Here is a 16,615-nt window from a genome sequence, read left to right as displayed (position 1 = left end):
TTGATAACAATCACATTTGAGCGATAATGGTTCCGTGTAAACACAGAGATTGATCAAGCGACGAGCGAGAAATCGTTCATTGTGATCTTTCAACGTGTTCTCAAATAGTCGTTGAAAATAGGAAAAGGACAAGCCTGAGGAAAAGAAAGTGCTCAAAACGTTGTTGGTCGTTCGCTAAAAAATCGCAGATCGCTTCGTGTAAACAGTCTTTCAAAGATTCACCCTATGTGTGAGATGGGCTTAAGTGATCTTAAAAAACGATCACAATAACAATTTTTCTAACAATTTTTTCTAACGATTTTTCTTCGTCTAAACGCTGATCGTTATAAAAAAAAAATAATTGTTTCTTCAAAATCGTTTAACGATCAATTGGGCGAATTATCGCTCCGTGTAAACGTAGCATAACACTGATTAGTGAACAAATAAGGAATTACAGCAAATGATTAGCGAACAATTTATGATTATTTTAGGGTCAGATCTAAATCAACGACACACAAACCATTTTTTAATCGTTGCCTGCAATTATTTTTTGAATAATAATAATAATAATAATTTGCTAGTATTAGGAAACCTTCCTCAATGGAAATCCTCCTAAATTATCCAAAAGAATGTAATTCATTGTTTCCCCAACTACAATTCAGGCACCACCGTACATGGCTGGTTTGTGGTTCTTGGAGGGTTAAGAATCTGCTCTGACTAGACAGGTTACTTGCTAACAAATAACCAGTGATTAACCTTTGTGCATTCAGCAATAAACACCCTAATGCCTGTCTGCGTCCTGTGTCACTGTGTTACTTTGAACCAAAGCGTGCAGTAGGGATTTTACTCATTTCTGAGATCTAGCTCCACTTTCTTGCTGTTATAGGTGGCGCTAGAGAGACAGTTTTCTTCCCTCTGGAGGAGGAGAGCTAGTGTGTCTTCCTAGAATTATTTACGTTTCACCACAGGGACTATGGACTGACATGAGGACAATGTAATGGCTGCAGGTTCCATAGCTATCTACTAACATTATGACTACGGCGCGTTACTGCGCCCTTAATATATCACACAGACATGTGAAAAGTTTTGATCGGTTTGGGTCAAGGCTTTAAGAGGATTAGAAATAACACAGCTACTTTCTTACAAAAACAGCGCCACTCCTATCCACAGGTTGTGTGTGGTATTACAATTCAGCTCCATTCACTTTAATGGAAGTGAGCTGCAACACCCACACCCAAACTGAGGACAGGTGCTGCCACCTTGGATCAGGCCCGATGAAACGTGTACTGGTGCTGCTATAGACAGGCTATTGCAAATGATGGATAAAAGATGACTAGTGAGGTCAGGGGCGTAGCTAACGTCTCCTGGGCCCTGGTGCGAGAGGCCAACTTGGGCCCCCCCCCTTCCTTTCACGACCAAGTGATGCTATTGGTGTGTCTATATATATATATATATATATATATACACCAAGACAGATATTACCAATAACACCAGCATATTGGAAGAGAAAGTATTATCACCGTACATATTACCGCCATACTGTTACCGACCAAATCTTGTATACTGAGACCAATATTACCAGTAATACCAGTATATAGGAAGGAAACATTACCGTCACACCACAACCACTACCATCACCACCATATTGTTACTGACCAAATCCAGTATACTAAATCACCTCATCCAGTCATATAAAGGTGGCCCCAGCTCTACACAGGTCCTGTACACCATATACATTACAGTGCAGTTATATCAGGTGACTCACAGGGGACGTCTTTTCTGATCGGAGTTCTTTCCTTTTCATCTTCTCCATCCGTCCTGGGCCGTTATGAGAACTTCTCCGAGCCACGAATCCACAGAATCTGCCAGACAGACATATTAGGCTCCTCACTCTGGCACCATCCTCATCTCTATACAAGCTGCACATCTGTATTGGCCCCTTTACACCCTCATTTAGTGGGTAGCCCTGACACTATGTGACCCCCTAATAATATATGCCCCCCTCTGTGTATTCCCTCTCCCCCTATGTTGCCCCCCAAAATAGATGGCCCCTCTCCCCCCATGTTGCCCTCCTTATAGATGGCCCCCTCTCCCCCCTCCCCCTCTTATAGATGGCCTCCTCTCCCCCTCCTTACAGATGGCCCCCTCTACCCCCTCCCTTATAGATGGCCTCCTCTCCCCCCACCTTACAGATGGCCCCCTCTACCCCCTCCCTTATAGATGGCCTCCTCTCCCCCCTCCTTATAGATGGCCCCCTCTACCCCCTCCCTTAAAGATGGCCCCCTCTCTCCTCACCCACCCTCATAGATGGCCCCCTCTTCCCCCCCTCCCTCATAGATGGTCCTCTTTCCCCCCCACACCCTCATAGATGCCCCCCTCCTTCCCCCCATCCTCATAGATAATCCTCTTTCCCCTCACTCTCATAGATGCCCCCCTCCTTCCCCCCACCCTAATAGATGCCCCCCTCTTTCCCCCCACCCTCATAGATGCCCCCCACTTTCCCCCCACCCTCATAGATGCCCCCCTCCTTCCCCCCACCCTCATAGATGGTCCCCTCCTTCCCCCCCACCCTCATAGATGGTCCTCTTTCCCCCCACCCTCATAGATGCCCCCCTCTCCCCCCCCCCCCACCCTCATAGATGCCCCCTTCTTTCCCCCCACCCTCATAGATGCCCCCCTCTTTCCCCCCACCCTGCAGGCTGATACAAAACAAAACTTAACTCACCTGACAACGCGCTCCCACGTTGATCCTCACTCCTTCGGTCTGTCCCCGGCTGCCGGGGGTGTCGCGTCTTATCCCCGGCAGCGCGCGCATCCCAGAACTTCCTGCGCGCCGGAACCGGAAGTCAGGGCCCAAGGCGCGCAGGGAGCTCTGGGGATGCGCGCGCTGCCGGGGATAAGACGCGACACCCCCGGCAGCCGCGCAGCAGCCGGGGGAAGACGGAGCCGGACTCTTGTGACCGCAAGCAAAACAATGCTTGCGGTCAAAAGAGTGATTGATCGGGAGGGCCTCGCGGGGCCCTGGGGGCCCCCCTTCGTGGCGGGCCCGGTCACGGCGGCGACCGCCGCGACCGCGGTAGCTACGCCATTGAGTAAGGTACTCTTTTGCAGTGCCTTTGAATGGCACAACAAATCGAGCAAGCAGGCTGCTTAAACGAATCTTGTATTCTTGTATCTTTCATGTGGCAATGAAAACTGACAGCATGGATATGCATATATATCTGGGCTGTCAGATCACCAGCTGTGCACACATATCTAGTACACTGCTGTGTGATCTGGCATCCCGCTCTCTGTCCCTGCCTCCTCTAGCTGTCGATCATTCTGGAGGAGGCGGGGGCCTGATGAGAGAGCAGGATAGGAGTACCAGAGTGTGTGATCTGGAAACTGACAGCACAGATATACACACATGTGTGCTGTCAGTTTCCCTTTGCTATTGGCCACAGATCTCCTGTTCACAAAGGAAGATGTGTGACTGATCACTATAAATTTTACTGCAATCGAAAAGATGTCCGCCGAGGATCTGGCATTTTCCCGTTCCTCAGCTGATCACTGTTACTTTTACACGGGCCGATTATTTAGCAATGCTCCTGGCTAGTAATCGGACTATGTAAAAGGCCCTTTACTCAGAGACCGTCCAAGGCCCTTTCTGACATTTGCATGTATCCGACTAGAGACTGTTACACATTTGTTTAGAGACTCTCTTTGCTGACACTGTGACTTGTCCTCTAACCAGATGTGTTAACTTTTTGATCACCAACCTTAATAAAATAAAAAAATCTTTTCTTATTTTAAAAAAAACTGCTGAAATTATAGATTTACTTTTTTTTTTTCTTTTTTTTAGGATTTTGCTTATTTCTAAACTTTTTTTTTTGTTGTATTTTGTTTACTATCATTTTTGGTAAGCCTCAATAGAAAAAATACTGATTTGGGGGGCATTTACCCAAAATACTATGTGGAAACATTACCTAAAGATTTAATAAGAAAATTGATTCCTGATTATTTTTGCCATTATCCCTTAGGCTGGGTTCGCATTGCATTTTTGCAATTCTTTTTTCATCCATTTCTTGCAAAAAAAAAAAATGGGTGAAAAAATTGATTTTTTTTTTTTTAACGTACACAAAAACATAGTCGACCACATGTTTGTGTAGAATAAAAAAATGGATGCGTTTTGATCAATTTTTTGGTCCTTTATTTTAAATAATGGAATCCAATGGAAAAAAAAAGATCAAAACGGATGCACACAAATGCATCTGTTTTTTCATAGTTTTTTTCATCCGTTTTATGAAAAAAAAAAAAAAAACAACGGACTGCAAAAACGCAGACTTACCTGTATATATGAGCTTGGGAAATTAGATTTGTGACTGGTACTGATGTGAATGGGGACAATCTCTGTACAGTGCTGCAAAATATTTTGGTGCTATATACGAATAGGGAAATAAATGGATGCCTAAATCCACTATATGCCTTGTAATCCGGTCTCCAACCCCCCCCTAGTTGGTCAACAGAAACAAACAAGAGTCCCTTTTCTGTTCTTATCAATGGCCAATTCCTTCTAATCCCTAGTAGTGCAGCTGATAAATAAATATTTAGGTTCGAATCAATTTTCCACCCAGAAGACCTTGACAAACTGACCTGGCTCTAGGTCAACGTCTGTTTCGCTGAACTTTTTTCTGCCCTTGCTATTCATTCATTCCATCAATTGCAGGAAGGTGTTGCCAGCAGGCTGAATAACACACATTAGGGATGCACAAAAAGCAAAGAGCGGCTTTCCAAAGAATCAGTCACAGATTAGGAAGAGGAGGAGCAGGGAAGAGGGCCGAGAATAAAGAGAAAGTACCTTGCCACACAAAAGAGGAGGAGAATTGGAGAGGATGAAAGGGAAGAAAAGCAAAGATAACATCCTGTAGGAGAGGCCGCACTCCATATTCATGTCCTCCTCACTGTACAGGCCAGTCTGGAATGTCCTCCCTATGTCCTCTTTATTTCATCTACATCTGATGGATCACACAAAAATTCCAGTCAGAAAATGGCCAATAGATTCCTCATTCAGGTTTTTCCAAATCTGGTCAAACCAGATCTGAACATAATCGACCACACATGATATCTCCCCTAATGTTCTGCGTGCTGAGGGCGACTTTTTACAAATCTGTTGACTACATTTTGCTAAAGGCCCTATTACATGAAGGGATTATTGTCCATATTCAGCCAATACAGACTGTACGGCCGATAGTGTAATAGAAGACAACGATCAGCCAACATGCACAATGTTGCACGATGTTGACCGATTGTTTTCTTTCAACGTGTAAACAACAATGATCCCGATAGCAGCGATCTGCTCCGTTGAATAGAAGCAGCGGCAGCAGACCGCCGCTATCTTTTATGGGCTAACGCACCCCCGGATCTTACCCTCTCACTGCTGACCCGTATAACAGCGAGCAGGGAGCGAGGAGCAAGCGAGCGCTGTACCTGACAGGTCGGCGCTCGTTTGCTCCTCAGAATCGCCCCGTGTAATAGGGGCTTAAGTTTAAAAGACTTTTATTGAAGCAAATGTAATGAATGGATGAATTGTATTGGGGAAGATGCCGGAGGTAGAACTTGGGAAAGCTTAGATCAGCCCTAACTTGGAAATTTTTATAATGAAGATTATAAAAAGATTATATAAGATTATATGTGAAGGCCACACTTATGCCGAGTATTTAGGTTCAAAGAACGTTTCAGAACCTAAAGACAGTAAAGGCGGTGGGTGCAGCTCAATATAATCTCCGGGGCCGAGGTCACAACTAGGCAGTGACTACCCTGATCACTAAATATCAAACAGAGAATAAAAGAAAGAAGCCTAGACCTTAAAGCTAGTGTAGGTATGCAGATGGGTAAAAATTGGTATGTGAAATGAAAGTGGATAAGTGAAACTCCACAAAATGACAAGAACAGAATAAAAGCAGTTCAGGCAATGGCAACCCTAAGTAACAAAAAAAAAAAAAAAAAAAAAAAGGGAGAGGAGCCTGGATGTCCAGGCAATATACCTAATGTCTACTTGATATTCCAAATAAAAAGCAATTTAACATTGGTAATAGAAGTAAAAATAGTGAAAATCTCAAAGCATGAATCAATGCGTCAGTGTAAAAACCGAGATATAAATATAATTACTAACAAACACACATATTAGAAAGAACAAAACAACAAAAAACAATAATACATAGTTAAAAATGTAAAATGTGACATGTAACCATAGGGCCCTTATGGTGTTATGCTAGTCACAGCCGTGGTAAAGAGACACAACAATAGCGCATTGGAATATATTAAGCGCTGTAGAACTATAAGTCTCAGCTGGACTGTCCTGCAAAAAAAAAAAAGAAGGAATCACACTGAATTGGAATAAAACCACACTGGGATTGCAGGATTGGCACTGTACTGTCACAAGTCTCAGCTGGAATACACTGCAGCGAGAGTAGAACCACACTGGACTGGGATTGCTGATAGAGAGTTAGTCCTCTCCGCTAAGCACTAGAGGCTGCCATACACATTAGAGAGTTGATATGACCCTCTAAAATCAGCTGGCTAAGCTGACTTTTCACTAAAGTGTATCAGGGCCTTATGGAAGTATCTAGTACAGGGAACGTCTTGGTGGTTGTTCACGGCCGCCCAGGGCCGTTTGAGGCAAGTAGGTAGGGACAGTTGGCAGGTTCAGCATCAGGTGTCGTCTTGTCCCTACCTCCCCTGTCCTGACAGTTATACAGCCTTTTGTTCTAATAAAATGTCCTACAAATTATTGAAAAAATAATTTCTATTAAAGAAGGTGTTTCATAAAGGCACCCCTTATCCATATGGCCTCTTAGGATATATGGACCTCATAAAGAGAGATTGCAGACACAACATGGTTGGACATTCAAGTATTTGCCAGGTATATAATACTGCTGTAAAATTTCCTCTGCAGGCTGTATGGCTGATCAACGCTTCCTCCACTATTCACAACTGATCACTGGGGGTCCATTTGCCTAACCTGCTGTCATCAACTGGTCACCAAGGTGTCTTCCAGTAGAGAAGAGGCTGTTTTTGAGTACAGAACTATGAAAGATTTGAAAGGCTTAGGGTCCTATTACACGGACCGTTGATGGGCGGATCAATACTGGAAACAAGCAGCAAGCTTAATCGGCGCTTGTTTATTGGGCCTATTACACAGCCTGATAATCGTTTAGCAAGGGCTGCACAGACATCGCTAGCCTTTGCCAAAACACTTTACATCCCCTGCCCACATTTCCAGTCTTTTCTGGCTTTGTTTCATCAGCTGATCGTTGTCTCTATAACACAGAGCGATAATCGCCTGAATCTGGTCGATTAGGCCGATTATCGCTCTGTGTAATAGGGCCCTTACAATGCAGTCTGAAGAGCTGATCATACGGATGTGATTAATATGGGCCATTCCTGTCTATTTCAATGGGATCTGCCAACTACCTAATGTAAGGGGATGTCCCAAATTTCCAACCAACATGAAATTAAACATTTATTTATTATCTAACAGCTATCTAAGGTGGATGGCTAAGGTTAGATGTATTAGTGCAATAAAACATTGTAGACATAGAATAGACCAGATTTCAATATCGGTCTGTTTATTTTCAGAGGAGATAAGCCGATTACAGAGCCTAGGGCGGTTGTGTAAGGTGGCATAGAGAATAGAGATGATCGAACAGCGGAAAATCTTAGGTTCTATAGAACTTGAACCTTGTTGAACCTTCCACATCTGATTCCCGATGCCTTCCCTGTCCGTGGAGAAGGAGGAGACAGCCCAGATCCCGCCTGGAATTCCGGGATACAGCCTATTATCTAGGCTGAATCCCAGAATTCCAGGCGGTACCCGGGCTGTCTCCTACTTCCCCATGGACCGAAAAGGCATCGGGAATCAAATGCGGAAGGTTTGACAAGGTTCGAGTTCTATAGAACCTCAGATTTTCCCATGTTCGATCATCTCTAATAAAGAGGAACAGCTGTCAGCTAAACTAGCATTTGGCTATCTTAAGTGACTTTTTTGCACAGATTCTAGTGTCTTCTCTCAACAAGATTGACTTCTATAGGGGGCAGGCTATGGGGTCCTCCTGGCAAGTAAATTTAAAGCCCTAAATATTTATATGTGGCAAGTCAGTATTCATTTTGAAAGAGAAGTCTGGTGAAAATTTTTATTGAAGTATTATATTGCCCCCCAAAAGTTATACAAATCCCCAATATACACTTATTACGGGAAATGCTTATAAACTGATTTTTTTCCTGCACTTACTACTGCATCAAGGCCTCACTTCCTGGATAAAATGGTGATGTCACTTCCTGGATAACATGGTGATGTCACTTCCTGGATAACATGGTGATGTCACGACCCGACTCCCAGAGCTGTGCGGGCTGTGGCTGCTGGAGAGGATGATAGCAGGGGGATGATCAGTGTCCCTCCAGTGCCCTGTGTCCCTCAGTGTCCCTTCTGCCATCATCCTCTCCAGCAGCCACAGCTCTGGGAGTCAGGTCGTGACATCACCATGTTATCCAGGAAGTGACATCACCATGTTATCCAGGAAGTGACATCACCATGTTATCCAGGAAGTGACATCACCATGTTATCCAGGAAGTGAAGCCTTGATGCAGTAGTAAGTGCAGGGAAAAAAGCATTTAAGCATTTCCCGTAACAACTGTATATTGGTGATTTGTATAACTTTTGGGGGGCAATACCATACTTTAATAAAAATTTTCACTGGACTTCTCCTTTAATGTAAATTCAGCAAGGTCTTTTTGGACTTCAATAGCCATGTTTCTGATGATAAACTAAATGGAATGAACTTTGTCCGGTCATCTCTTCTCTCTGTATGGAAGCGCTAATGTTATAAACCAGGGAGGGGAACCTTCGGCCCTCCAGCTGTTGCAAAACTGCAATTTCCATCATGCCTGGACAGCCGTTGGCTGTCCAGGCATGATGGGAATTGTAGTTTTGCAACAGCTGGAGGGCCGAAGGTTCCCCATCCCTGTTTTCAACCCTCTGTCCAGCCAATGCTCAGAGTCTGACACTGTAATAAGCCTTTTCACAGCCTAGGAGATCCAGCAGGAGGAAACGTTTTCTGGAGCCATGTGGCAGATCACTATACACTATTTTAGGGTAGCCCTATCTGCAATTTATAATACCCTGTATAACCTAGGGGTTGACACCCTCAGTCTTTGGTGCTGCGGGCCCCAGGATTCTTTCAGACAATCCTAAGTGTATACTCTTATGTCTAAATCTGAATTTCAAAGAGCAGTCGGGAGGAATATGAGGCGGCTCCAGGCACATTGCAGTCATAGGCATCCTGTTTATCATGATCGCCCTGCAGTGAGTACAACCCAAGCGTGTAATAACAGAGAAACCTTCATTTCCATTTCCTTCGTACATTGCCCTTTAATTAGTTGTTTTCCAGTCATTTATATGTTTGTAGAATTTTTTTTTCTTTTTTTATTGCACGAACAGTTACAGTGAGTAAACTATCGAGCGAAGCATGTCAACAGCCATTCTCCATAGCAAAAATAACACGTCTGTCATGTGCGGCAGAGTCGCCATGTAGCCCAAAAAATCTGTTCAGTTATCTATGAAGGTAGACTGCCTATATATTACCTTGCAATGGTGAGGTCTTGTGACAGCGTCAATCATTTTACTAGCTTAGTCTTGTATACGCAGATCATATCATCCTTGTCTATTGGGATACAAACCCAAATCTAGGAGCTATTCTCTCTGTAATTGTTAAAGGTTTAAAGGGGTTGTTCACTAATTTTTTCTTTCTTTAATATCAACTGGTGCCATAAAGTGCCAGAGATTTGTAACTTACTTCTATTAAAAAATCTCAAGTATTCCACTACTTATCAGCTGCTGTATGTCCTGCAGGAAGTGGTGTATTCTCTTCAGTCTGACACTGTGCTCTCTGCTGCCACCTCTGGCCATGTCAGGAACTGTCCAGAGCAGTAGCAAATCCCCATAGAAAACCTCTCCTGCTCTCCAGATGGGAAATAATACCATTTCCTGCAGGACATAGAGCAGCTGATAAGTACTGGAAGACTTGAGACTTTTTAATGGAAGTAAATTACAAATCTCTGGCACTTTCTTGCACCAGTTGGTTTGAAAGAAAACATTATTTGATTAACTATCCTTAAAGTTGTTTTCCCAGTGTTTATGCTAATAAAGCTTAAAGCGAACCCATCATTATAATAAACTATTAACATGTCACTGGGCCACGTTTTTATTTCATAATGTAAAATTACGTACGTAATGTTGAATTCTACAAGGGTATATTCACATTTATCACACAAAAGATGGCAGAAATTTCAGCAACTTTTCTATCCATCTGAATACAACTTACAGAAACCTGTGCACCTGCTGCAGAAACAAGACCATTAAGATGAGTAAAGGTCCCCATACACTTTATACTTTTGGCAATAGAAGGTGTATGGGACTCTCCCGTCTGACCACCAACAGACGATGTCGGTGGTGAAAATTACTGGTCGACCCCTTTGTTCTGGGACAGATGAGCCGCAGCCTGACTCTGGCTCCTAAGGGTCCATTTACACAGAAAGATTATCTGACAGATTATCTGCCAAAGATTTGAAGCCAAAGCCAGAAATGGATTTGAAAAGAGGAGAAATCTCAGGCTTTCCTTTATGACCTGATCTCTGTTTATAGTCTGTTTCTGGCTTTGGCTTCAAATCTTTGGCAGATAATCTTTCTGTGTAAATGAACCCTAACCCTCCTCATAGAGAACACAGGATCGCTCAGCCATGCTAAACATTCCTGAGTATGGGAAGGATAGGGGCCAGATGGGAGAGTCAACTAATGGCTGTATGATTGTTCGGCTGTCAGTTATTCAAGGTGTATTTCCTCATTAAGAGTAGGTTCACACATACTATATATATTAGACATTTTCTGCCCAGATTTTATCACTGACTTACCAGCAGAACATCGGCAGTGTATATTGTTTTTTTTAGAACAGACCATGGGCAGCATAGTGGCTCAGTGGTTAGCACTGTTACCTTGCAGCACTGGGGCCCTGGGTTCAAATCCTATCAAGGGCATCTTAAATAAAAGCCTTAGAGGGAACCTGTCACCCCCGTGCCGGGGTGAAGGCCGCCCGAGCCCCGGATACTAACCCCATCTTGCCAAGTCCAGCTCCTGGAGCCGTTGCCGGGATGGAGATATGCTTGTTGGAATCCCAGCGTGCACGCTGCATAGATGGGTCCGATGCCCATAGAGAATAATTGGAGCCGTCATTCTCTATGGGCGTCGGACTCATCTCTGCAGCGCTCGCGCACCACTTCCAGCAAGGATATCTCTGTCGCGGGACTTGGTGAAATGGGGTAAGTATCCAGGGCTCTAGCGGGGGGTCGGGTGGCCTTCATCCCAGCACAGGGGGTGACAGCTTCCCTTTAACAAAAACCTGTAAAATTTGGTAACAAATTTGCCATTTGTGACTAGCCCCTTCACTTTTCTATATAATTTGTTTCATTTCCTTTTTACAATATCTGCCTTTTATCAGTAATAGAAAGTAAGAGACAAATCTGCTACAAAGTTGCAGTTCAGGTAAAAGCTGTCAGTGTGGACTAGACAGGACTAGACTAAGATAAGTGAGGACTGATTCCTAACAAACACCAAGGCCCTTTTACATCGTTATATAATTCGAATTCAAACGATAATCTCTCCGTGTGTATGCAGGCAACGATCAAAAAATGTTGTTGATCACTTCTTTTTAGTTGACCATAAAATCATTGTTAATCATTCACTAAATATTCGCTAATCTTCTGTGTATGTACACACTGTTGGCTCATTTGCTGGGATCAGGAGTTAACTATCGTAGTAACAATCGTAACTAGGGACTATCGTTCTGTGTGTATGGTGAACAATTTCAGGTCATTCCCAAAAGTTCTTATTTGCGATTGTTTATTGGTTAATGTTAAAAATCGCCTCCTCTAATAGGACCCTACAATGTGATACTGTTATCAGGAACACTCTGCTCTACCAGTGAGACAGCCTTGATGAAGTATCTGTGCAAAACACGTCGGGTTTGGTGGAATACTAAGGTGATGGTAGATAGACATTGCATGAGCTTTATTTGGTGCCTCAGGATTCATTATATTACAATATTATTATAGTCTGCGATAGATAGATAGATAGATAGATAGATAGATAGATAGATAGAATCTAAACGATAATCGTTCGGTTGAAATGCAGTTAATGATTAACGACCGAACGAGAAATCGTTGATTGCTTCATAAGACCTGGACCTATTTTTATCGTTGCTCGTTCGCAAAACGTTCGCAAATCGTTTGCATTGAATAAGATGTCGTTCGGTCGTTTGCAGTAGATACGAACGCAATAGCCAAGAAACAGCGAAGAAAAAATGATCGCAAATACGATCATAAGTAACGATTATCGTTCCATGGAAATGAGTGAACGTTTTCAGGTCTTTCGCCATAGCGGTCGTTTGAGATCTTTAATCGTTAACGATTATGCAAACGATAATCGTCCGGTGGAATAGGGCCCTAAGGTTTATGGCCAGTGTGAGAAAAGAAAAGCTTTGCAAATAATCTTGGTTAACAATATCCTACTGTGTGTCCACATGCATAGTGTTTATACTGTAAAGAAACCCTGTTCTCTGTTCCACCTGTCATGTACCTTATAGATTTCCCAAACCATGATTGTAATGGAAGTTGACATATGCCTATAGCAGGGAGTGGTGTGACTTGGCTTTATTTAGGAGACCAGGTCCCAATAAGCCTATTAAGAGGTTGTTTAAAATGAACAACTTTACAATGACAGTTACCTATTGTAATCTTGTGACAGCCGCCATAAACACACATTAGAAAGTGTTAAGATGACCATAGATCTTCTTTCATATAACCAAATGTCTCTGTACCCTAAGACCTACTGTATGATGAAATAAAACCTACAGGTCCATCCTCAGAAACCCCCAATAATCAGCTGTTAGATGCGGCTGGAGATTCAGCTCCCTTGCAGTAGCCCAGTAACATAAATGGAAGACCATGTTATATGTGGATGGGCCAAGTCCACCACAGTGACCACTGTTCTTCACAGCAGCTCTACACTCAATCTGATAGATAGGGAGCCAGGTCCGGGGGTCCCTGTCTAATAGGGCTATGGGAAATGGGTTGTCATTATTTTTAATTACAACTTTCTTACCACTGTAATGGACACTGCTTCCTGAATCAGGTTGGATTTAAGCTTAAAGGAATTATCCTGATGTTAAAGGTTACCCTTTAAGGAAAATTAGCTGATCGATGGGGATCCTCCACTGATCACAGAAATGTTGGGCAATGTTCCCCTGAGTAAATGAAGGAGCTATACACACACACTTGGCCACCACTCCATTTACATTTAAGCGTTGGAAAAACTCAAGTCATGCTGTCTCTGGAAGAAAGTGGCCATGTGTTTTTTAATGCTGGATAACCCCTTTAAGTCTAGTGCTTGGCAATGCCTGGAAGCCACATAAAGAATCAGTGGGAGTCCCTAAGATCACCTAGTTATGCCTTATCCTTATGCCATATTCTTGGGATAACATGTTTAAGTTCATGAATTTTGAATTAAAAATACACAGTCCAGAATATCCTATGAGCCCATAATGTATCACTGGTAATGGAATCGCGGGGAGCTGCGGGAGGGGGGGCTGCCCAGGTGATCGCTTGATCGTCCGGACAGCCCATAGAAGATAGCAGCGGTCTTCTGCCGCCGCTCCTACGGAGCGATGGCAGCATATCGCTGCTATCTAGGTCGTTTGTCTTTCAAAATGTTGAAAGACAATGACAGACAACGATCAGCCTACATTGTTCATGTCAGCTGATCGTTGTCTTCTACTACACAAGACAATTATCGGCACAATGGCCGATATTGTCCGAATACGGCCAATAATCGTTTCGTGTAGGGCCTTTACTTAGTATTGTAAGAAAACGCGTAATGTGCTGGAAACTGACCAAAATATATTTAATTTTACAAGTATTACAAGGAAATTAGACAAAGTGATGCACAAATCCCATAGATTCTATACAGGCACACGAATAAGGATATAAAGGATCAGGTTCGACCAGGAGATAAGCGAAGATATGGATGAAATACCCTTAAAACCTTATCCTTATGGATGCAAATATAATCACAAATAAAAAAGTTATGATGTTGAGGTTATATTGAGCAATCACTAGGGGACTATGTCGAAAGCAAAACTAAAATGAAGTGTGAACAAGGACAACAATGGTCACTTGGTCAGACAATAGGATATCAACAACCCCCTCTTAGACGGGACAGTGAAAAAACATACAGTTACTTTAGCAAATATTTCCCAGCGTCCAACAATAGTTCCGGGACTTTGCCACCCAACAGAACAGAATAAGAATGGAGTTGCTCTGTAGGTTGAAACACATCAAAGCCTTGAAGGGCTCAGCTTGAAAAGACTGGAAATATCCTCAAGTTCTTATCTTGTCCCTGCTTGAGGGAAGCCATAAATTCCACAAGCTTATTGCATTATTCTCCTGGTTACCTTGTGTACTGACCAAATGCTTTTATTGCCATATAATCACAACCCTACCAACAAAGGCCTTGCTGGTAGCACTCACTAAAGGCCAACCTACTCTGGACTGGAGAGTGTGAAAAATATATGGAGAACCATTGATAATAATACAGCCTATTGGAAGTTTAGAAAGTTTACAAAGTTTTGATTTCTTTTTGTGTTTTATTTATCCATATAGGAAAAGAAGGTATCTTGAGGTGTCACCCTGACCTGGCCGGTAGAGAACTGACTAGCGGGACCTTAACAATGGAATCACAGCAGGAGCAGAGACAAGCCGGCCTCACATCCCTTACTTCTAGAGAACAAGAGAGACTGACTCTCCTGAACACTCGGTACAAGCAGAAGTTCGGGTTTCCCTTTGTAATATGTGCAAAAATGTCCGACAAAGATAAAATATTGAAGGAGTTGACCACTCGCCTTCAAAACGACCCATCTGCAGAACTTCTCAAGGGCATTGAAGAGGTTAAAAAGATCTGTCACGTGAGACTGCAAGACATATGGTGCAGAGGTTCTCCGGTGCCGACCAAACTATGACTAATAGAAAAGTGACGTCTTCATATGGGGATAATAGGGAAATATCTTGTCAGAGGATCTGACATTGTAGAATTGCATGTTTTATTATAGACGTGGAATAATGATAGAACTTGTTAAAAGGAAATACTATGTTCTCATTTTAATTGTACGAGAAAAGAGCATTGATGTATACTGTTAATCCAAGTTTGAGTTTTTGACATCTTTGAAAAGTACAGAAGGGGAGCTAAAGGCCCTATGACATGAGCTATTTATCTGCCAAATTTATCAAAAGTTTACACACCCCAGTTTTTAATATTGTGTATCCCCCCTCTAACATCAATGACAGCTTGAAGTCTTTTGTGGTAGTTGTGGATGAGGCTCTTTATTTTCTCAGATGGTAAAGCTGCCCATTCTTCTTGGCAAAAAGCCTCCAGTTCCTGAAGATTCCTGGGCTGTCCTGTATGAACGCAGCTTGAGATCTCCCCAGAGTGGCTCAATAATCTTCAGCTCAGGAGACTAACATATCCACTCCAGAACCTTCACTTTGTTCTGCTGTAGCCAATGACAGGTCAACTATTCTCTGAAAAAAGGAAAAGAAAGTAAAAAATTTTCTGGCATATGTAAACTTTTGAGCACAACTGTATCTGCCTAATTGGGCAGATATTCGCTTCGTGTAATAGGGCCTGTAGGCTAGGTTTACATATATGAGTAAAGTTAAGCCAGTTTTCTTTTGCCTTATTGTGTGCAAAATATTGCATATTTTTGCATTTTTCTGACATTTGTACAACCTTAAATAAATATAAATATAATATAAATATAATAGTGGGCACCCCAGAAGCTAGCATAAATTGTGTCTAAAGTCTGGGCACATGGACATTGACAAAAGTGATATCAAAATGGTATGTGTCCTCAATCCCAGCTAAGACCCTGGTCACCAACATAACCAAAGTCCCTGCAAGTGACTAGAATGTACACATAAATACACATAAATAAGTATGTAGGAATTTTTATTTTGATGTCTACTAGAATAAACCCACTATGAAAAGTGTGCTTTTTTTTAACTTCGAGACTTGAAGTTTAACAACAGTTTAGTGTCTGAGTCTTCCTTATTATTCCTACATGATTGTCAACCATATAGTCTGACTTCGCCTTGACCGCAAGGTAGCACGACTTAACCTTTGATATGCTGTCATCCCATACCTCATAGAGACTATGTTGTTGTCGTCACTGAACCCATGCAGATCCCTTTACTTGACTAATAAAAAACAGTAAGCAAGAGAAGGGAGCAAGACCTTGATGAGGTGACATAAACATGGTGACAACTTACCATTGTGACTGTAACAACATTGTAGTGTCATATAACGTATTAGAACAAAAATACATATACAAAGAAAATTCCATAAATTACTTATTGTTGGGTGTTTAACATTGGGCACGGCCAGATCAAGGTCAGTGGAAGCCCATACACAACCACTACATGCTGACTTCCAATTCCAGCTAGCTCAAGTTATCCTCATCCCATTAAGGAGTTCTAGGCTGATCGCCATCACTTTTAC

The 16,615-nt window shown here is 42.6% G+C and overlaps 1 protein-coding gene across 1 annotated transcript in view; it reads left to right on the top strand.

The window, feature by feature from the left end:
• Positions 1 to 16,120, top strand: part of URAD (ureidoimidazoline (2-oxo-4-hydroxy-4-carboxy-5-) decarboxylase) — a 31,617-nt gene extending 15,497 nt beyond the window's left edge. Inside the window, exon 2 of the mRNA XM_069972067.1 lies at positions 14,725 to 16,120. Within this exon, the coding sequence (XP_069828168.1) occupies positions 14,725 to 15,080 (356 nt within the window). The 3' untranslated portion in view covers positions 15,081 to 16,120. The remainder of the gene's footprint in view (positions 1 to 14,724) is intronic.
• The last annotated feature ends 495 nt before the right edge of the window (positions 16,121 to 16,615 follow it).

This window comes from Dendropsophus ebraccatus, chromosome 5, assembly GCF_027789765.1.
Source record: "Dendropsophus ebraccatus isolate aDenEbr1 chromosome 5, aDenEbr1.pat, whole genome shotgun sequence".
Taxonomy (NCBI): domain Eukaryota; kingdom Metazoa; phylum Chordata; class Amphibia; order Anura; family Hylidae; genus Dendropsophus; species Dendropsophus ebraccatus.
Note: the sequence above shows the minus strand (reverse complement) of the source record. Positions and strands in the feature narration are given on the sequence as shown.